The sequence below is a fragment of the Balaenoptera acutorostrata genome, chromosome 4 (assembly GCF_949987535.1).
Source record: "Balaenoptera acutorostrata chromosome 4, mBalAcu1.1, whole genome shotgun sequence".
NCBI classification, from domain to species: Eukaryota; Metazoa; Chordata; class Mammalia; order Artiodactyla; family Balaenopteridae; genus Balaenoptera; species Balaenoptera acutorostrata.
This window is the reverse complement of record NC_080067.1, coordinates 63,095,459-63,118,606: the sequence shown is the minus strand read 5'-3', so window position 1 is coordinate 63,118,606 and position 23,148 is coordinate 63,095,459. Positions and strand designations below refer to the sequence as shown.

The 23,148-nt window shown below is 39.1% G+C and overlaps 1 protein-coding gene across 1 annotated transcript; it reads left to right on the top strand.

Annotated features, from left to right (window-relative positions):
• Nucleotides 1–882: 882 nt before the first annotated feature.
• KCNMB3 (potassium calcium-activated channel subfamily M regulatory beta subunit 3) lies at nucleotides 883–21,518 on the top strand. The gene is given in 6 exon segments (XM_057544919.1): nucleotides 883–989; nucleotides 12,622–12,813; nucleotides 16,108–16,172; nucleotides 16,175–16,305; nucleotides 17,128–17,206; nucleotides 17,209–21,518. Coding segments are annotated over 6 exon segments (699 nt in total). The 3' UTR covers nucleotides 17,334–21,518.
• Nucleotides 21,519–23,148: the final 1,630 nt, after the last annotated feature.

The following is a 23,148-nucleotide window of genomic DNA, read 5'->3' as shown; positions in this document are numbered from 1 at the left end:
ATCCTTTGAGTCTTGAAAATTTGGGAGATCACATATGGTATAGAAACGAATTCTCTTTTTTTAAAAAAATTAATTAATTAATTTATGGCTGTGTTGGGTCTTCGTTTCTGTGCGAGGGCTTTCTCTAGTTGCGGCAAGCGGGGGCCACTCTTCATCGCGGTGCGCGGGCCTCTCGCTATTGCGGCCTCTCTTGTTGCGGCGCACAGGCTCCAGACGCGCAGGCTCAGTAGTTGTGGCTCACGGGCCCAGTTGCTCCGCGGCATGTGGGATCCTCCCAGACCAGGGCTCGAACCCGTGTCCCCTGCATTGGCAGGCAGATTCTCAACCACTGCGCCACCAGGGAAGCTCAGAAACGAATTCTCTTAATCAGAACATGCAATTAACCAGAAAAAATCCATCCTCTGAGCTTGCACTCTAACAGAAAATTTATGAAAAAGGAAACGTGGCCAGGGCAAAACATTTCCTCTTTTTATAAACCTTGAACTGCGTATGTCCTTCGCAAATTATACAGGGTCCCTTGGGCCTCAGAACTTTCCACAAGCGTGTAGGTCTCTATGGCGATGCACTGGCTGCTGAAGCAGAACCCAGGTGATAAGGTGGCGGCAGGCATTGGGCGACCACGGGGAGAAGGTCGGGCTGCAGAAAACCACTTAGGGCCTTGAGTCTTTTGGACGGACCGCCCTGCCAGGAATCTGCAGAACCCCCAGACAGGCCTGCTCTAACCCCCCACCTCCCCAGGAGAGTGGGCACCGCACACCACCAGGTGGCAGCTCTGGAGGCGCACGTGCTTCCGATGGCTGCCTGCGCCGGGGACTGGCGGCTCCCCTGGGACCCCACTTCTGTTGCTGTGTAAACTTCACCCTTCGGGAGCCCTCAGAGGCTATGGCTCAGGTGGGAGGAGTCCATTTTGCCCAGCCCCCTGGTCTTATGCAGCTGTTCAGCATCCCCGTGCAAATTACACTCCAGGGCGGCTGGAGACGCCAGGGGAGGTAAGTCACCACCGGAATCTCTCAGCTTTCATGGGCATCTCGCTGAATAAGTTGCTAGAAGAGCGGCCATAAGGAGTTTGGGGGTTGAGTTTGGTCTTCATCCTCTGAGGGTGTCACTTGTCATGCCTCCCAGGGGACCCTGGAGGCTTCCGCAGCAGCTCTGCTATCCAGGGGTTGCATCCTTTCTTGTTGGCTTCCTCATCTAGGCTGCAAGTTTTTGGAGGCTAGGGATCTTTTTAAACTCCTCTCTGGCTCCCCAGCAGTAGAACATGGCCCAGCACATAGTTGGTGCTCAACAAATGTCTGTTGGTTAAATGAAATTACTACCAGCATTTGTCACATTGGTGAAATCTGCTTGGGTCTTGGAGTCACAGCCTGGGTTCAAATCCAGCTCCATCACTTAAATAGCTGTATGACTGTGGGCAAGTCACTTAGCCTCTCTCTGCCCCATCCCCTTGTCTGCTGATGGAGATAGTAATGGTCTCTGCATGCCTTAGCATACTCTCTATGTACTACTTTCTATACTATTCCATTTCACATTTTAGCTGTGGTTATTAACCACCAGCCTCTACTATTTAAGGGGGAAGTGAGACAGGTTATCTTGAGGAGCAGGGGACTGCAAAGCAGAGGGGCTGTACTTCTGCCTGCCCCCAGGCGTGGGGCAGTGGGGCACTGAGAAGTGGGCACCAACATGGAGAGAAGAGCAATGCCTGAGGGTGTTTGAGGAATGAGATATTAAAACTTGCCAGCTTACTCCTGGGAGGGTACATTTCACAGCTAAGTTCACTCACTCTATCTGGAAACCTGGATGGTTTGTTAGTGGCTCAAGTGGAGCTGGGAGCTGAGAAAGTGGAAACAGTAAAGATCATAATGGTCATCACATTGCCCACTCCCATTGTTCTTTAACTACACTCATGGGTCTTTATGTATTTGGGAGAAGGAATGCAGGAGAGTGAGAGGTAGGGGTTTGGACGGAGGTTGGGGCTGGAGGAGGAAGGAACAAACCGAAGAAAGAGAGGCAAAAACATTTCTCTCCTACAAGTGAACTAATGCTTTTGTGAGAAGACAATCAGAGTGAGCCATTGTATGGCAGAAGATCAAATGACAAACATGCAAGGGAACACTTTTTAATGCCCCGTTCATAACATAATTAACTAGCTATCAGAGCAGTTGTGTTCTCCCCAAAGCAATACAGCATCCCATTTTCACTTCTGAAATGCACAGTTGGATCACCCATCTTGCCTCTTGCTGAACTTCATGAACCATGTCGACTTTTCTCAACCTCCTTTGCTGTTTCAAAAGAAGTTGTTAAATAATTTTGTAATTAAAAAATAGAAGGGTAAAAATAATTACCCAAATACCTGCAACACAAACAAATTACAGGGAAATATTTATTTAACATACCCAGCACTTAGAAATTACATACACATGTGAAATGAATGTCAGCTGAATTATCAAGCTTTGATCAACTGCATCATCCTTCTAAGGAACACTCTGCCCAAGTTACAGTGTTGGAGGGAGAGGCTGCGGGCTTCCGCAGGGATCACACCCAGATGAACATGTTCAAGCTCTTTGAAATTGAGTTTGCCTCATGCTAAGCCAGAAGGCACCTGTAGCAACTGCGGTAGTCAGGGCTGGTGGGAAAGTCAGTTCTGTCTGCAGGGGAGCAACAGGAAGGGGTGGGTGATGCCTCCAGGTAACACATTGGTTAGAAGTGAAGATTATTGCTGGCAAAGAGGAATGAAAGTGTTATTCACTCATCTCACTGGCTGGAGAACAAAATTAGATCACTCTTAAGCACTTTGAGGTCCTTTGATGAAAGGTGCTTGTAAATACCACAAACTTAATTACAGGACTGTTTATGGCCTCAGAAAACTGGAAAAAACCTAATATTCAACTATAAGGAAATGGTTAAGGAAATTATGGTATATCCAATTCATGGAATATTATGTAGCCAACAGAAGGGTTACAGAGAATTGCTACCAACATGGGAAAGTGGTTATTATGTTAACCGAAAAATACAAGCTTAAAAAAAATATATATATATCCAGTGTGATCTCATTCTATTTAAAACAATAGAGATGAGGGGAATAACCCAGTAAGTGAATAATAATTCTCTCTGAGTGGTAGAACTGTAGGTGATTTTTATTCTCTTCTCTAGACTTACCCATATTTTCAAAGTTTCATAAAATGAGCATACAAAATAAGTTCATTACTGTTACAAATCCTTTGACATTTATTGATGCTTTCTTTATGGCTTAGTTTGTGGTTAGGTCTCAAATATTTCATGTATGTTTGAGAAGAATATATATTCTGTAGGGGACAATATTCTACCTTTATCATTTAGAAAAAGCTTGTTAATTGCTTTGCTCAAATCTATTTCCTTACTGATTTGTCTGGTTGAGCTATCAATTACTGGGGGAGTATGTAAAAATATGTCAGTCTGATAGTGGATTTTGTCTATTCCTATCATTCTGTCAGTGAGGCAATGCTATCAGGTACATATAAATTAGTATCATTATATCTTCCAGGTGAATTGAACCTTAAATCAATGTCATTACCTTCTTTACTTCTAATAAAGCTTTTTAACCTTAACGTTCATATCACCTTGCTTTTCATTAGACTTTGCCTAACAAATTTCAACCTTTCTGTATATCAGTGTGTTTTATTTATTTTTTTAACATCTTTATTGGAGTATAATTGCTTCACATTGTTGTGTTAGTTGCTGCTGTATAACAAAGTGAATCAGCTATACATATACATATATCCCCATATCTCCTCCCTCTTGCGTTTCCCTCCCACCCTCCCTATCCCACCCCTCTAGGTGGTCACAAAGCACCGAGCTGATCTCCCTGTGCTATGCGGCTGCTTCCCACTAGCTATCTATTTTACATTTGGTAGTGTATATAAGTCCATGCCACTCTCTCACTTCCTCCCAGCTTACCCTTCCCCCTCCCCTTGTCTGCAAGTCCATTCTCTATGTCTGCGTCTTTATTCCTATCCTGCCCCTAGGTTTTTCAGAGCCATTATTTTTTTTTACAGTCCATATATATGTGTTAGCATACGGTATTTGTTTTTCTCTTTCTGACTTACTTCACTCTGTATGACAGACTCTAGGTCCATCCACCTCACTACAGATAACTCAATTTCGTTTCTTTTTATGGCTGAGTAATATTCCATTGTATATATGTGCCACATCTTCTTTATCCATTCATCTGTCGATGGACACTTAGGTTGCTTCCATGTCCTGGCTATTGTAAATAGTGCCGCAATGAACATTGTGGTACGTGACTCTTTTTGAATTATGGTTTTCTCTGGGTATATGCCCAGTAGTGGGATTGCTGGGTCATATGGTAATTCTATTTTTAGTTTTTTAAGGAACCTCCATATTGTTCTCCATAGTGGCTGTATCAATTTACATTCCCACCAACAGTGCAAGAGGGTTCCCTTTTCTCCACACCCTCTCCAGCATTTGTTGTTTGTAGATTTTCTGATGATGCCCATTCTAACTGGTGTGAGGTGATATCTCATTGTAGTTTTGATTTGCATTTCTCTAATAATTAGTGATGTTGAGCATCCTTTCATGTGTTTGTTGGCAATCTGTATATCTTCTTTGGAGAAATGTCTATTTAGGTCTTCTGCCCATTTTTGGATTGGGTTGTTTGTTTTTTTTGATATTGAGCTGCATGAGCTGCTTGTATATTTTGGAGATCAATCCTTTGTCAGTAGCTTCGTTTGCAGATATTTTCTCCCATTCTGAGGGTTGTTTTTTCGTCTTGTTTATGGTTTCCTTTGCTGTGCAAAAGCTTTGAAGTTTCATTAGGTCCCATTTGTTTATTTTCATTTTTATTTCCCTTTCTCTGGGAGGTGGGTCAAAAAGGATCTTGTTGTGATTTATGTCATAGTGTGTTCTGCCTATGTTTTCATCTAAGAGTTTGATAGTGTCTGGCCTTACATTTAGGTCTTTAATCCATTGTGAGTTTATTTTTGTATATGGTGTTAGGGAGTGTTCTGATTTCATTCTTTTACATGTAGCTGTCCAGTTTTCCCAGCACCACTTATTGAAGAGGCTGTCTTTTCTCCATTGTATATTTTTGCCTCCTTTATCAAAGAAAAGGTGACCATATGTGCGTGGGTTTATCTATGAGCTTTCTATCCTGTTCCATTGTTCTATATTTCTGTTTTTATGCCAGTACCATACTGTCTTGATTACTGTCACTTTGTAGTATAGTCTGAAGTCTGGGAGCCTGATTCCTCCAGCTCCGTTTTTCTTTCTCAAGATTGCTTTGGTTATTTGGGGTCTTTTGTGTTTCCATACAAATTGTGAAATTTTTTGTTCTAGTTCTGTGAAAAATGTCATTGGTGGTTTGATAGGGATTGCATTGAATCTGTAGATTGCTTTGGGTAGTATAGTCATTTTCACAAAGTTGATTCTTCCAATCCAAGAGTATGGTATATCTCTTCATCTGTTTGTGTCATCTTTAATTTCTTTCAACAGTGTCTTATAGTTTTTTGCATATAGATCTTTTGTCTCCTTAGGTAGGTTTATTCCTAGGTATTTTGTTCTTTTTGTTGCAATGGTAAATGAGAGTGTTTCCTTAATTTTTCTTTCAGATTTTTCATCATTAGTGTATAGGAATACAAGAGATTTCTGTGCATTAATTTTGTATCCTGCTACTTTACCAAATTCATTGATTAGTCCTAGTAGTTTTCTGGTGGCATCTTTAGGATTCTGTATGTATAGTATCATGTCATCTGCAAACAGTGACAGTTTTACTTCTTCTTTTCCGATTTGGATTCCTTTTATTTCTTTTTCTTCTCTGATTTCTGTGGCGAAAACTTCCAAAACTATGTTGAATAATAGTGGTGAGAGTGGGCAACCTTGTCTTGTTCCTGATCTTGGTAGAAATGGTTTCAGTTTTTCACCATTGAGAACAATGTTGGCTGTGGGTTTGTCATATATGGCCTTTATTATGTTGAGGTAAGTTCCCTCTATGCCTACTTTCTGGAGGGTTTTTATCATAAATCGGTGTTGAGTTTTGTCAAAAGCTTTGTCTGCATCTGTTGAGATTATCATATGGTTTTTATCCTTCAATTTGTTAATATGGTGTATCACATTAATTGATTTGCATATATTGAAGAATCCTTGCATTCCTGGGATAAACCCCACTTGATCATGGTGTATGATCCTTTTAATGTGTTGTTGGATTCTGTTTGCTAGTGTTTTGTTGAGGATTTTTGCATCTGTGTTCATCAGTGATATTGGCCTGTAGTTTTCTTTCTTTGTGACATGTTTGTCTGGTTTTGGTATCAGGGTGATGGTGACCTCGTAGAATGAGTTTGGGAGTGTTCCTCCCTCTGCTATATTTTGGAAGAGTTTGAGAAGGATAGGTGTTAGCTCTTCTCTAAATGATTGATAGTATTCACCTGTGAAGCCATCTGGTCCTGGGCTTTTGTTTGTTGGAAGATTTTTAATCACTGTTTCAATTTCAGTGCTTGTGATTGGTCTGTTTTTATTTTCTGTTTCTTCCTGGTTCAGTCTCAGAAGATTGTGCTCTTCTAAGAATCTGTCCATTTCTTCCAGGTTGTCCATTTTATTGGCGTATAATTGCTTGTAGTAATCTCTTATGATTCTTTGTATTTCTGCAGTGTCAGTTGTTACTTCTCCTTTTTCATTTCTAATTCTCTTGATTTGAGTCTTCCCCCCTTTTTTCTTAATGAGTCTGGCTAATGGTTTATCAATTTTGTTTATCTTCTCAAAGACCCAGCTTTTAGTTTTATTGATCTTTGCTATTGTTTCCTTCATTTCTTTTTCATTTATTTCTGATCTGATCTTTATGATTTCTTTCCTTCTGCTAACTTTGGGGTTTTTTTGTTCTTCTGCGGTAGTTATTTCCACGATTTTATCTTCCAGGTCACTTCTCCGTTCTTCTGCATCAGTTATTCTGCTATTGATTCCTTCTAGAGAATTTTTAGTTTCATTTATTGTGTTGTTCATCATTGTTTGTTTGCTCTTTAGTTCTTCTAGGCCCTTGTTAAACATTTCTTGGATTTTCTCCATTGTATTTCCAAGTTTTTGGATCATCTTTACTATCATTACTCTGAATTCTTTTTCAGGTAGACTGCCTATTTCCTCTTCATTTGTTTGGCCTGGTGGGTTCTTACCTTGCTCCTTCATCTGCTGTGTATTTCTATCATCTCATTTTTTTTAACTTACTGTGTTTGGGGTCTCCTTTTCACAGGCTGCAGGTTAGTAGTTCCCGTTGTTTTTGTTGTCTGCCCCCAGTGGCTAAGGTTGGTTTAGTGGGTTGTGTAGGCTTTCTGGTGGAGGGGACTGTTGCCTGTGTTCTGGTGGATAAGGCTGGATCTTGTCTTTCTGATGGGCAGGACCGCGTCCAGTGGTGTGCTTTGGGGTGTCTTATTATGATTTTAGGCAACCTCTCTGCTAATGGGTGGAGTTGTGTTCCTGTCTTGCTAGTTGTTTGGCATGCGGTGTCCAGCACTGGAGCTTGCTGGTCGTTGAGTGGAGCTGGGTCTTAGCATTGAGACAGAGATCTCTGGGAGAGCTTTCACTGTTTGATATTACGTGGGGCCAGGAGGTCTCTGGTGGTCCACTGTCCTGAACTCGGCTCTCCCACCTCAGAGGCTCGGGGCTGACACCCAGCAAGAGCACAAAAACCCTGTCAGCCACACATCCAGATATGTGGGGAGTTTCTTGCCTTTTGGGAAGTCTGAGGTCTTCTGCCAGTGTTCAGTAGGTGTTCTGTAGGAGTTGTTCCACATGTAGATGTATTTTTGATGTATTTGTGGAGAGGAAGGTGATCTCCATGTCTTATTCCTCCGCCATCTTGAAGATCCTCCCCATCTGTGTGTTTTAGATGTAAAAACATGTATTTAAATCCAGTCGGACAACCTTTATCTTTTAACTGGATCATTTAATCCATTTTGATTTATTGTAATTACTGGTGTACTTAGATTTATTTTATCATGTTTTTGTGCTTTCTGTCTTGTCTTTTCCATGAGTTTTTCTTTTTCCCCTTCTTCCTTGCTTTCTTTTGGATTGATTTTTTTCCCCCTTTTCATTCTTTCTCTCTCTACTGGTTTGGAAGTTATATCACCTATTTGTACTCTTTTAGTGGATACTCCAGCAATTTTAGCATGCAGACTTGAACTTAAAAAGTGAAATCAATATCTTTATCGTCTCCTCAAAAAATATTAGTAATTTAGAACACAGTAACACTGTCACCTCCTATAAGGTACGTGCTCTTATAATGTATTTGTCTTTTAACCCCACAAGACGACATCAGCACCATTATCATCATCATTTTAATTAAAAAAATTTAAAATTTAAATATTTAACTATTGAAGTTTTATTATTATTGTTATTTTGTAAGGTTTGTATCTCTACTTACCTATTTACTGCTGTAATTGCTCTTCAATTTTGACTAAATCTCAGCTCTTCTACCTGGATTGTTCTCCCTCTGCCTGAAGTAAATACTTGACCTTTTTCTTTAGTGAGGGTCTGTTGATGGCAAACTCAGCCTTGTGTGTGTCTGAAATGCCTTTATTTCATACTTATTCTTGAGAGGTTTTTGCTGAGTATAGAGTTCTGTTTTCTCTCAACATATTGACAATATTCCTGTCTTCTGGCTTCTTTTCTTGTTATAGAGAAGTGAGCTTTCAGCCTAATTGTCATTCCTTTGAACTTAATCTGTCTTTTTCTCTGGCTGATTTTAAGAATTTCTCTTGTCTTGGTGTCTGTGCAATATCTCTGTGATGTATATAGGTGTGGGTTTCATTTTATTTTATCCCACTTGGCTTCTGGAATCTGTGGACTGGGTCTTCATCAATTCTGTAATTTTATTGCTTTTTAAAAAAATATTGCTTGGCTTTCTTCTCTTCTTTTTCTGGAATTCTGAACAGACTTTATGTTAGACCCTTTCTATCTATCTTCCATGCTTCTTGACCTTTCTTCAATATTTTCCATTAAAGAAATCTCTGTATTATACTTTAGCTAAAGTATATTTAGCAATATACTTTATTTATTTTGCAGGTCCATCTATTTACTAATTATCTTTTCAGATGTATCTAATCTAACTGTTAAATCCGTCCATTGATTTTTTTATTGAAGTATAATTGATTTACAATGTTTTAGGTGTACAGCAAAGTGATTCACATATATATAATATATATTATATGTATATATTCTTTTTCAAATTCTTTTCCATTATAAGTTATTACAAGATATTGAATATAGTTTCCTGTGCTCTACAGTAGGTCCTTGTTGTCCATTGAGCTTTTTATGTCAATTATTTTATTTTTTATTTCTAGAAATTCTGTTTGGTTCTTTTTAATATTGCCTTGGTCATGTTTTAGAGTCTTTTGCCCTTTCTGATATCCAATCCCTCCTTTATTTCTTCAAGCATATTGTAGATATATTTTTATATATTGTCCAATATCGGAAGTTTGTTTTTGGATCTGATTCTGTTGCTACTTTTTCTCACTCCAATGTCCTTATTGTGTGCTTTATGACTTTAGAATGAGAGTACATACTCCTTGAAACTTTATAGGATTCCTTCAAGACCTAGGTTGAAGGTGATCGCCTCCAGAGAATTTATATCTTTGCTTCTGCTAGCTGCCCGAAGGCACTAACTACTTGAGATAAGATTAAGTGAAATTCTTAGCTTGAGGGCTTTAGATTTCCCAGGTAGTGTGAATTCTGGCTATAAATTCTCTTAAGGATCACCTTAAGCTTATGAAATCTCAGGGGAGATTATAGTTTTCCTCCTGTACTCAGTGTCAGGTTAGAGTAAGGCATTTTCCTTGCAGTCTCCTAGGGAGTTGTGTGTGGGAGGGAGGTGGCTACTTCCAATTCAGCCTTACACTGAGTACGAGGTCTTATGGGTCCCAGCTCTCGTTGAGAGCATTACCTCCCACACCTTTGATAGGCCCTGGGCATTGTCTTCTGTCCCTGTGTCTCCCCCCACCCCGAAACTGTGAGACTGAAGCTCAAGGTCACCAAGTTCTGCAAATGTCCTCAAGGTTAAAGTTTGCCCCAGTCTACTTTCCCTTCTGGGTTCCTACTTTCACATAGTTTTTGTCCTTTGAGTATTTTAAACTCGTTTTTTAAGCTTTGACCAGAATTTTTATTGTTTACAGTTAAAGTGGGTATCTAGTCCATTTTGCTGGAGAAATAGAAGACTATTATTATTACAACAATGAAAGTATAGCTGTGTGGGCTTCCCTGGTGGCGCAGTGGTTAAGAATCTGCCTGCCAATGCAGGGGACATGCGTTCAATCCCTGGTCTGGGAAGATCCCACATGCTGCAGAGCAACTAAGCCCGTGCGCCACAACTACTGAGCCCGCGTGCTTAGAGCCCGTGCTCTGCATCAAGAGAAGCCACCGCAATGAGAAGCCCGTGCACTGCAACGAACAGTAGCCCCTGCTCTCCGCAACTAGACTGCGTGCAGCAACGAAGACCCAACACAGCCAAAAATAAATAAATAAATTTATTTTTAAAAAAAGTAGAAATCAGCATTTTTGTGAGAAATTTCATGATTTTTAAAGTGTTAGCAACACTTTAAATCCCACATTAAAAAAAAAAAACCACACACACAGAAAAGGCCAAACAGAACACATCTGTGGGTTGGATACTGTCCATGGGTCACCAGTTGGCAACCTTTGTTTTGGACTTTGATCCCTGGACGCCCCCTTGTGAAAGAATTTATCACCTCCTTTGCTAGAGCAAAACAGAGAGAGGGAGAGAAGAGGCGTAGGGCCACTTGAGTGGAGCTGTATGAGGACAGAGGAGAGGTGGGCGAGGGAGACGCCAGCAGCGAGGCCCTCACTGTTCTGAACAGACTGGGCCCTGGGCCAGAAAGCCATGTGGTGGATGTGCTGCCTTCTCAACAGCTGGATATGAAAGAACAAGTCAGATCCTACTTCAGGATGCTATTAATTCCAAATGTGAGCTTGCGGAGTCATTCTTTCCATATGGAATTCATAAAAGAATGTAAAAAATATTTTCAGGGGAAATATGCAATTTCCCTGGAAGATAAGTAAGTTTATAACACTATTTACATAAAATGAATGAAAGCTACTTATAGGTAATTCTTTCCTAGTCATTGATTAAACAGATCTCTAAAGACTTAACCCAGGCAACATTCCTTAGTTTTGTTACATGAAAAAAAAATTTTATAACACATCATTTTAGCTTGTTTAGATGGACTTTTAACCGTGCTCTGAATATAAGATCTCATTGTGTTGCATCACGCCTGCTTACAACCCTCAGGTGGGCGGCAAGCGGGATCATCCCTCCATCCCCCATGGGTTGGTAAATGTTCCCATTTTTTTTTTTAACATTTGTCAAAAAACGCTTTATGACTGAAATACGACAAATGGCACATATTTAAAGTGTGCCATTTGGTAAGTCGTGACATATGTGTACACCAGTGAAACCATCACACAATCGAGATAAAAAACGTATCCATCACCTACTGCCATGAAAGTTTCCTTGTGCCCTTTTGCATCCTCTTCCAACCCCCAGGTAACCGCTACTCTGCTTTCTGTCACTAAAGATAAGTTTGCATTTTCTAGAATTTTGTAGGAATGGAATCATACAGTGTGGCCTCTTTTGTTTGGCTTTTTTCACTCAGCATAATTATTTTGAGGTTCATCATGGGTACTGTGTTGATCAGTTCTCTTGCTGAGTATTATTCCATTGTATGAATGTAAGAGTTTATACTTGTCGATAAAAATTTGGGTTGTTTTCGGTTTGGGGCTCCTTACAAATGGGGTGCCATGAACATCGGTGTACAAGTCTTTGTATGATCATACGCTTTCATTTTGCTTGGTAAATAAATACGTAGGAATGGAACACCTGAGTCATAGGGTCCCATATATGTTTAACTTTTTTAGGAAATACCAACTGTTTTCCAAGGTGGTTATACTGTTTTATATGCCCATCAGTAGTGTAGGAGAGTTCCAGTTCCTTCACATCATCTCCAACACTTGGTATTGTCTGTCTTTTTGGTTAAACCCATTCTAGTGGGGGTGATATGGTATCTCCGTGTGGTTTTAATGTACAAGTTACTAATGAGCATCTTTTTATGTGCTAATTTGCTCTTTATGTAACTTCTTTGAAGTGGCTGTTGAAATCGTTAACTGGATTGTGTGGCATTACTGAGTTTGAGAGTTCTTTATGTGTTCTGGATTCAAGTCCTTTATCAGATAAATGATTTGCCAATATTTTCTTCCAGTCTGGGCTGGTTTTTCATTCTTTTAACAGTGTCTTTTGAAGAGCAGAAATTTTAAATTTTGATGAAGTCCAATTTACCAGTTTGTTCTCTTTCAGATTGTGCTTGTGTGTTGTATCTAAGAAATATTTGCCTAAACCAAGATCATAAAGGATTTGTTTTCTTCTAGAAATGTTAGAATTTAAACTTAGGCTTTTAAAAACAAATAGTTTATTTGCTTAATTTTTAAAATTGAAGTATAATTGACCTACAACACTATGCTAGTTCCAGGTGCACAACATAGTGATTCAATATTTCTATATTCTACAGAATAATCACCACTGTTCCCAATTCTTTATGAGCTTACTGAAATATCTCCTTCCCTCTTCCCACAAAGGACAGCCTTTTCTACCTCAGGGAGGAAGAGAAACATAGACCACAATGACGGAGACCCGCCAGATGTGCACAGGAAGCTGCCATCCAGTGGTGCAGAGGACCGAGCCATGCTGCTAGGGTTTGCAATGATAGGCTTCTCTGTCCTAATGTTCTTCTTGCTTGGAATAACCATTCTAAAGCCCTTCATGCTCAGGTAAGAAACACAGAGAGACCTAGAATTTCCAGTTCAAATCAGGTGCAAGCACAGTGGTAGAGGAGGGGAGGGGAGGCTGGCTTTGGTTTCTCCAGAATCCCTGTTCCTCTCTCAGTGCTGAGTGTGGAGGAAGAGGTGGTAGGAAAGCGGAAGATACTCCTTTGCCGCTCCCCTCCTCCAACCTCAAAATTCTTTCAACAATGGTCCACATATTAGATATTTCTGTAGGTAGTAAAGTCTTTCTTTAACATGTAGATATCACAGGGAAGGGGATGAGCATGAGCTTTTGCATGAGCATAACAGAAGTTTTTTGAGTTTGATAATATCTACCTGGCACATAGTAGTTGCTCAATAAATATTAGTTTTCTTCCTTTTAAGTAGTTTCCTTAGTAAATACATGTAATAAGTTACCATTTATTAAATACATATTATATGTCAAATATATATTATATTTTATCCTATTTAAACCTATAGCAAGTCCATGATGGAAGCGTTATTTTATTACTTAACTTTCATTTTATGAATGAGAAAGCTGAGGCTCAGAAAGGCCAAGTAGAATACCCAAGGTCATATAGCCAGTAAAGAAACTGCCTATTCATTCTGATATAAGGCTGCTTGCCTCCTGATACTTAACTGAAGTTTGCTGCAGTGAGGAGGATGGGAGTGTTGATTAGGGCTGTAGAGGAGCTGTTTAATTTTGGAGACTGGCTCACACAACATGGGGTACTTTGGAGGAGGGCGGCACTGGGTAGGGGGTAAGCAAGGTATACCTCCCCTTTGGCTAGCCAATAGAGCAACGGAAGGCCCGGGGATACGGGAAGAGGGAGGGAGGCCTAGGAGTTCAGTGAAGAAAAAGGGTTATAGAAAAGGAACTGTGTGGCCTGCTTTTGTTATTCTGATATCAGATTCATCTCCCACCACTCCTGGGTTACCATTGTTAGGGCAGTAATATGGAGGTTATCCTCCACTATAGCACCCAGTGCCACCATTAGAAGGATTCCAGGGGAATTGTCTCTCTGATATTAGCAGCAGGAGAATCTGTTCTGCTGCTGATCAACCAGTTTGCTTTTATTCAGTGGACACCAGGAATCTTTTATCTGGTTGTGTTTCCTTCATTGCTTTGGCTGCTAGGAAGCTCAGAGCCAAATTTGTGGCCCAGCTTTTATAACTATAGGGGATCTTATGGTCTGGAGGCTACATGTTTGTACCTCACTCTTGCCTTCATTCTAGCTTTCTACCTTCCTTTTCCTGTTACTCCATTTTCCATCTATATATCTATATCTGCATTATATACATCTACATAAGTTCAATAAATGTGTGAGTGTGTGCATGTGTGTGCAGGTCAGATTATTTTTTTTAAATGTGATATGTGATATATTTGGGAGATGGTTTGAAGTTACCTTCCGTAAGCTAGTACCAAACTGTTACTCATATTTAAAACTTACTTTTCTAAGCATTTCTGGAAATAGTTTGCTGGAAGTAATTAAGGGAATGTTTAAGAGTGGTGAGTTCTCATCTCTCTTGCCTTGTGATCTTGTGCCACCAGAGAATAGTTTTGCTTCATAAGAGATGAAAGTTTTGCTTCATAAAAGTTGAGAGGCTTGGGTAGCTCATACCTATCCCCACTCCCTTATACCCTCATTTCTCAATCAAACGATGGAATTTGTCTATTTGTAGACAAATAGACGCACAATACTATTGAAAGAACATGCTGAATGTTTCAGCCTCAAATACATTCCTGGTTCTACCTGAAAGCCTCTGGCCTGGCCCTTGTACATAGGAAAGAATATCCCACTCTCTATATTGGAGCTTCCTGAAATCTTCAAGGAAGGTTCAAATCAAACTCTGTTTGGCACTTGGTTAGGATTTAGAGAGTTTTAAGTTCTAACACAGAAAGGCAGACAACTCTAAATACTTTAAGATGCCTGGTCTAAATAAGTAGAGAAATTAATTTTGTGAAAATCAGGTCAGTGCTAAACCTGTGAAAGGACCTTATTTTCCATTTTTGTATTTTCACTTGCCCAGTATTTTATTCTTCTAAGGCCATATCTAGTGATTTTTTTTTTTATGCCCTGGGCCTTGAGATCATGTTAAAATGCACCGTGTGTCACGGGTTTGTTGTGTTAATAAAGAAAAATGATTACATACAGTCCAAGATCTTAATGAGAGTGCAGTCTGAACCTAGCTAAACAATGCTTTTCAAACATTCTGGCTTTAGAATTTGCTAATCTAACTTCTTGTGTTTAAGGCACAGGGAAATAAACACAAAGACTCACCTAGATGTGAGTGTGAGGATACATGAGGAGGTGGACCTGTGCATTCAATCAGAGCCTTTCCTCTCACTCTCGTTTACTTTATCTTGGACCTGTTCTCTAACTATTTTATACCCAAGTGTCCTTTCTCTTCAACACCACTGCAAAGTCTTCACGGGCAGGAATTTTGTCTACCCCGTCTCACTGCCCCTGTGACATCCTGTATATGCAGTGCATGTGCAAATTCTCAAGGAATGTTTTCCAAGTAAAATTTAATTCAGTACAACACGTATTGAGCCTCTACTGTGTGAGAGGCATTGTGCTTTATGCTTTGAGGAACATAAAGACGAATAGGATATAGTTCTTGACCTTAAGGAAATTACTAATAGTAAAAACATGGCAAGTTTTTTAATGAGAGATTCCCCATATGATTTGCATTTGCCTCTTTGGAAGTAGAGTGGAATTGTACCTTGTTACCACAGCTTTCGGAGGCTATGTTGTCTAAGAGCCCTGTGGTTGGACTCCTTCCAAAGGCACGTTTTCACCAGGACAAGCCAGTGGGTGCATCTTGAGATGATGAGGCAGGAGAGATAAGATTTCTGAGTGTGAATCTTTGTGGTTATGGTATTTAGGATAATATTGCTCAAAGTGTGGTTCTCCAAATACCTGCAACTTAAATACTATTAAATATACAGATTCCTGGGCCTCAACTTGGATCAACTGAACCCGAATCCCTGGGAGTGAAGTCATAGAGCCCACGTTTTAACAAATTCTTCATTCTAAGAAACCCACTCAGGTGATTCTGAAGTTTGAAAACCATTGATCTATAGTGAGAAATATGCAAGGAGGGTCATAATTGAGATGGAAGTTGGCACTTTGCTGCTGTTTGTCCTATTGCAAGGTTCTCCATGCTCCCAAATCATTAGATGCCTTCTGTAATCATCCTACATTGCTTTGAAATAGATGCCTTGGGTTACCACATTAGAAATATTGGACTAAATTTTCTAGGGGTGAAAATCATTTATTTTTTTCCAAATTGAAGCACCCAGAGAGAAGAATCTAACTGCACTATCATCCATACGCACATCTTGGACGACTGGATGGACTGTCTTTCACCTGTGGTGTGGACTGCCGATGTCAGGGCAAGTACCCGTGTCTGCAGGTGTTTGTGAACCTCGACCCTTCAGGTCAGAAAGTGCTCCCACATTATAATGAAGAGGCTGTCCAGATAAATTCCAAGGTAGTGTAAAGTTCATGCAGTGAAACAGTTCTAATTACGGCAACTTTTCCATGGCAGACTGTCCCTAGCAAGGTGCAGTAGCCACCTCTAGATAAATCTGTTTTCTTCCAGTGAACATTGTGACAATGACCCAATCAGGATAAATGAAGCTAAAAGCATTCTTGGAGGAAAAATGGGGTATATAGAAAAGAGAGGTCACATTGGTGTCTGGAATTTAAAGACTGGGCCAATGAACAGAGTTATTTATAACTCTTATTTTTGGAGGTCCCATTCCCCATCATATCGAAAAGGTTAAAATGTACTTACAGTCCACCTTAAATCAAACAAGTAATTTTTCTTATCAAAGAAATTTAAAGATTATCCTTTAAAGGGTACTGAACAGGTTCATATGATTTAAAGGATACATTTTCACATAACTATAAAAGTTGAGTTGTATTAGGTTAGTTGACATTTTACAGTGTTGTGTTTACTTAAGCACTAATTTCAATCTGACGAGTTTGGTTTTCTATTTTGGATGCAATAATCTTTAAGGTCTCAAACAGTTTTGTGGGCCCTTGGCACAGTGTCGTGAGTGCTTAGTGGATATGGCGATAAACCTCAATGTCTTTATTCCCACATCCTGTTTAGTGCTCAGAAATGGCCATTTCACTATTTGACCTCCTGGCAACCCTTCTCCATGAGCTATGTAATAGGTTTCGTCACCTTCTGAGATTAAAACTCCTCACAGCTTCAGTCTAAAGCGATTTCAGAATTTAAACTTTTGTTTAAGCACTTGTTTTCGGAGACAGTGCCCTCACCTTTCTCCCTCCTCCATATTCCTAGTGCTCCTATACACCTAAGTGCCACTGGGATAGAAATGATTTGCTCGACAGTGCTCTGAACATAGAGGAATTCTTTGATCACCAAATGGGACCCCCTTTTCATGCTTCCACACTCCAGACAGCCAATCCGAAGACGTCATTCTCATAAAAAACATGACCAGGGCTTCCCTGGTGGTGCAGTGGTTGAGAATCTGCCTGCCAATGTAGGGCACACGGGTTCGAGCCCTGGTCTGGGAAGATCCCACATGCCGCGGAGCAACTAAGCCCGTGAGCCACAATTACTGAGCCTGCGTGTCTGGAGCCTGTGCTCCGCAGCAAGAGAGGCCGCGATGGTGAGAGGCCCGCGCACCGCGATGAAGATTGGCCCCCACTTGCCGCAACTGGAGAAAGCCCTCGCACAGAAACGAAGACCCAACACAGCCATAAATATAAAAATAAATAAATAAATAAAAAATTAAAAAAAAAAACAAAACATGACCAAATGGTTATCTTCCACGGTTTATTTTGGCCTTCATGTCTGATAGATGGCGCCCTGACAGTTGGCATGGTGAGATTAACACAATGCCCGTCCCTCTGATGTGAAGAATACAGCACTGCGCTCAGAGACGAGGCAAGTGACAAAGTTCCTTACATGGCACCGCAGCAATTCAGACTGTGGCGTGCTGGGAGGAGCAAAGGAAGGAGCAGAGAACTCTTAAGCTGGTGGCCAAATTAAAGTCCGGGCCTTCAGATACCTGCAATTTCTGCACTTGAGGACCTAATTATGCCTGCTTGCAAACTAACCATGTAGAAGCAAGGTATGACATTTCATGTGGGAAAGACAAATCTCATTAAGAAGTCTCATTATGTATTTATTTATTCTATAAATACATATAAATTCACTATGTTTTTTTTACTCCAAATCTCTTCACGTCAGCCAGGGAAGCACTCTTTGTTTCCACAGGGCAAACTGAGCTCGCAGTCACTGTGCTTCCTCTAGTATCAGCTCTAGCTAGAACTCGTCATCGTGGAAATAAACGATGAGGGTTTCTAACCTACTGAGCACGGAACAGCCAGTCTAGTTCTATGCAACATAGTTCACATTAAAACATTTCTCAAAGAAGTCTTAGTGAAGAGCAGTTCATTCACTGTAGGAAGATAATAATCTGATAATTTCAGAAAATGTGGACCTACTGTTTTACCTCACCATCCATGAGAAAGGAGGAAAGCCGCTGCCTAGGAAATTCACTAAGCTTAGCCTTATTTGTACTTAACCTTGCCGTGTACCATGTGATTTTTCTTTGAGCGACAAGTTTTTCTCATTATGCTTTCCGTAAGCGCATTTTGTTCTTCGTGTACATTCTGGAGGGAGTGGGAGAGATAGCTAGAAATGTGTTATGAAGTAGGGAGAAGCTGTACTGGATGGAATTTAACATTCACCTCAGGTAATCCACATCACAAAGAAGTCCCACATGGATAGTCAACAATTGTCCGTACTTTAATTAATGAATCAACCATGGTTATTAAATACTGTCACAAGACTCTCCCAACAAGTGCTTTCCAGGTTAAGCTGAATATGAGTTGAAAACAGAGTTCGTTCTGAAACCAGTGTTCCTCAAAGTATCTTTACAATTTTACTAAAAAAATTGTACATCATGGACAATAGAATGACTTTTGAAACAACTTTTATACGTAGATGTAATCAAAACAGAAACTTTGACTCTAAGCCAATTTAATTCCTTTTAGCAAATAAGTGCAAGTCACACATTATTAAATAAACTGAATAATAGAGCACTATTGACTTCACCAGCAGTGAACAATTTTGGTGTTTTCTCCTCTTTCTAGTGTGGAATAGTGGAGAGAACATGTATCTATCTCAGAGTACCATTTTTTTGCATTTGTAGGCCATAATTACAACTTTTCAGATATGTATCCTTGGGCAACTCAGCTGAACAGTTTGAGCCACTCTTATCTATAAAATGGGGGATGATCTCTTCTTTCATGAGGTTATTTTTAGGGAAGAAACAAGGAAGAGTATGTAAAACACCTAGCTTAGTTTCTGGTACGTAGTAGAGGTGCTCAAAAATGTTAGTAGGTAACAAAACTTTTGCTAAGTTTCAGTTTTCAGTCAGCCTTATCCCTCTTCTGGGTATATACCCAAAGGAAATGAAATCAGTACCTCCAAGAAATATCTGCATTCCCATGTTCACTGCAGCTCTATTCACAACAGCCAAGATATGGAAACAACCTAAGTGTCCATCAACAGATGAATAAATTGTTATATATATATATATATAAAATGTGTGTATAAATACACGCAATGGAATATTTTTCAGCCTTAAAAAAAAGGAGATCCTGCCATTTGTAACAACATGGATGAACCTGGAGGGCATTGTGCTAAGTAAAATAATTCAGACACAGAAAGGAAAAAACTGCATTTCACTTATATGTAGAATCTAAAAAAGTCAAATACATAGAAAGCAGAGAGCAGAATGCTGGTTACCAGGGGTGGGGAGGTGGGGGAAATTGGGGAGATGTTGGTTAAAGGGTACAAACTTTGTTACAAGATGAATAAATGTCGAGATCTAATTTACAGCATGATGACTATAGTTAATAATACTGTATTGAATACTGGAAATTTGCTAAGAGAATAGAGTTTAGGTGCTCTCATCACGCACACACACAAAAGGTAACTATGTGAGGAGATGATACGTTAATTGGCTTGACTGTAGCAATCATTTCACTATGTATACGTATATCAAATCATCATATTGTAAACCTTAAGTATACACAATTCTTATTAAAAATAAATTCATTCGGTCTTGGTACCTTTTGTTGGACAGCTGGGTATAGGGGCTGGGGTAGGGAGCTGCAGGAAAGGATTCCTCCCCACCTTCTCTTGGCTAAATATCATATGCATTTAAGGTCCAGAACATGCTGTTTAAAAGGTCGTAATAAATTATTTTGTATGCCAAAGACTTCCCCGTAATAAAATATATGTATGCGTACACACTTTAAATCATTCTGTAAATTGAGATTCTCTAGATTTCTTAAATTAAGGGCACATATCTATTCCATTTCTTAGTAAGTTTGACACCCATCTAACAATATGCAGTTCTTTGGATTTTTCTTCTAAAAAATTCAAAACAGTCTGAAACCTGAAGTGTATGAAAGTGTGAAACCTAAAGTGTTTCAAATACTACAATTTTCCATTTATATAGTGGCTACTTGGTTCATCTCAGGAAAGAGGGACATTATGCTTGAAGAACAAAGTCAGTTTACAACAATGTTAACTCAGTCACTCTAACCATATGGCAGATAAACAAAATTTTAGCAATTATTTGCTGTGAATTGCTTAGAAGTACTAAATATCAATGCCCATGTGCATTACTGGTCCAAGAAAAGCCCAGACTTACCTTTTGCAAGGTTTTTGATAGCTGAATGCAAAACCAGTTTGCTTCTAGCCGAACTTCACTTTTAGGTTCTAGTCATCAACTGACTTGGGAAAAAGTCTGTCCACACATACAAACACATTCATACATGTATGTGTACACATATATTTCTGCTTAAAATACAAGCACATAATTCTTCATGCTTAAAGGAAGTCAGTTAATATTTAAACAGGTATTTCTCTAATATTCATCACTTTGCTGGGACAGAAAAATTGGCTTTTAAGGCATAATAGTTTCAGGTTTTTAGTCAACTATACTTAGTCATTATTGACAAGAACTCAAATTCAGCTAAATTTTGATTATTAGCAATACTGGTTTGCTGTTAAGTATTAAAAAGAAGTGGCAAAATATAATTATCACAGTTTTTTGTTTAACATATAGTACACTAAGGATTGTTTGGACACAAGTCAAAGTAATATTTTTTTTTAATAAACAGCGTGACGTTACAGACTGCAAAGTTAAAGTAAAGCAGACATTGACAGTTTCTGATGAGCACAAACAGTAAGTGCAGTCACAGGCCAAACTTCTTGCCAGGAACAGCAAGACTGGGGAGAGGTCTTAAATTTAGTGACACTGTATTATTCTATATTCTCAGTACAATAACACATGCACTTGCTGTGCCAAATACTTTTTGGGCCATCATTAAAAGAACATTTAAAAACATTTTCCTCCTAACTAATGCAGTATACCACAGGACTCCAACTCATTGAATGACAAAATATAGTGAAATAGATTTGCTACAATAAATCGGGCTAAAGAGGGTGATGGGAACTCCTTTTTGAAGCTTCCAAAGTCAACATTTGATGTATCAGTAGTCTAATTTTGGTAGTGCCACATTCCCAAGATGTTAAAGTGTTACGTTCTAAAAGCATACATTCTTTTAGATTTTATTCAATCCAATAAAGTCTGAGGACTGAGTCACATTGAAACCATTAACTGCATTTGAAACTTTGGTTCCATAGCCAAATCAGATGAAGGCCAAGCTGTCCAAAACTCTTAGGAACATAAATCTGGTAAGAGGATTTTTCTTATGAAATCAATGGATAGTGACATTTGGAAATTTATACTAGAATTAAGTTTAGTCTTATTAAAGATATTCTGAGAAAATAATAAAACATTGAAGGTTTTCTGCCTCCTTGCTATCCTAGAAGGATTAACAAAAGTAAGAATCACCTAAAAGTATACATGGCTCTTAGCATAACCACAAAATTATTGTAGTGAGAGATTAAATAATGTTTTAGATAGATTCATAAACTTAATTTAATGCTTACAAAATGCATTACCCTCCCCATACTTACCAACATGAGGACTGGAGTCTACTGTTGGTAGTGAAAATCAGCTACCAAACTACACTAATATGTACAGTGGACTGATTTTACTTTTTTCTTCCCTGCTAAAACTCTTAAGTGTAGTTGTGTAAAAATTAAGTCGTAAGATTTTCTTATGGCTCGTAACTATCACTTTATGCTAACTAGCATGGCTGAAATATGAACATACCTAAAACCAAGCAAAAGGAATGGCGCTGCATTGATAAAAAGTGCAAAACCTTACTCAAGTGGAGTACTTGAAGGAAATAAGCTTGTTTAAAAACTAACATCCCAACTTGGGAAACTCCTAATCAATTTTAAACTCTTCTGAATTTTAGAACCTTGATGTTTACACCTTTTATAAAAGATGCCTCTTGACTAGGGCTAGCAAGCACTGTGTATACAAAGAAATGTCTGCAAATATACACACACCAATTTCACTAATAATAAAGAAAACAAAACTAATTTCAAATGCCGAATTCAAGAACCTAGTACCATGAACCTCCTGGCACTACTGCCTTTTCCTAATGGTTGGAGCAATGATTAAATTTTAACACAAATTTTTTCTTAATGTCTCCAATGCCATTAAAAACAAGGCATGCCAACTCTGACTTTATAAATCTAAAATACAGTGCCCTGCAAATTTCTGTCGTATCAGAGCTGGAAGTACTGAATTTTTGACTCATCTATTTTTTTTTCCTTATTAACCTTCTGAGGTAGAGTTACCCATCCAATTTTATCAGGACCATAGTTATCTTGAGCTAAACACTATATTCTTTTCAGAAAGTGAAAATAACTTTTAAGAGAAAAGAAAAAAGGCTTCCCAGGCCATGGCACATAAGATACATTTACAATTTTTAATGTAATAATTAAAAAATAAAAATGGTTTGTCTTTATATTTTAAAAAACAGCCCAGCTGTATTATTCTCTGTCACCAAGAATTATTGATATTGTCTGAGGATTCTATCAGTGCTAAATTATATAGTTCAGCCTTCACAATCCCATCCTTGATGAAGAGTTAATTCCCTCATGGTATGCACAATATACTCTCACAACTTCCAGCCATCTCTTAGTGCCCGATCTGAGCAGGATGGATATGAAGGATGTAATTCATTCAAGCAACTCCTTCCTGTCCTGCCCCCTCCCTCCACATTCCCCTCTTCTCAAAAACATCTGAAGTATGAAAGTTGTTTGTAAATAGTAGAAGCACCACAATCCATAACACCACATATGGTCTTTAAACTGAAGTATTTTAGTGATGTCTTGGACATCAAAATCAATTTT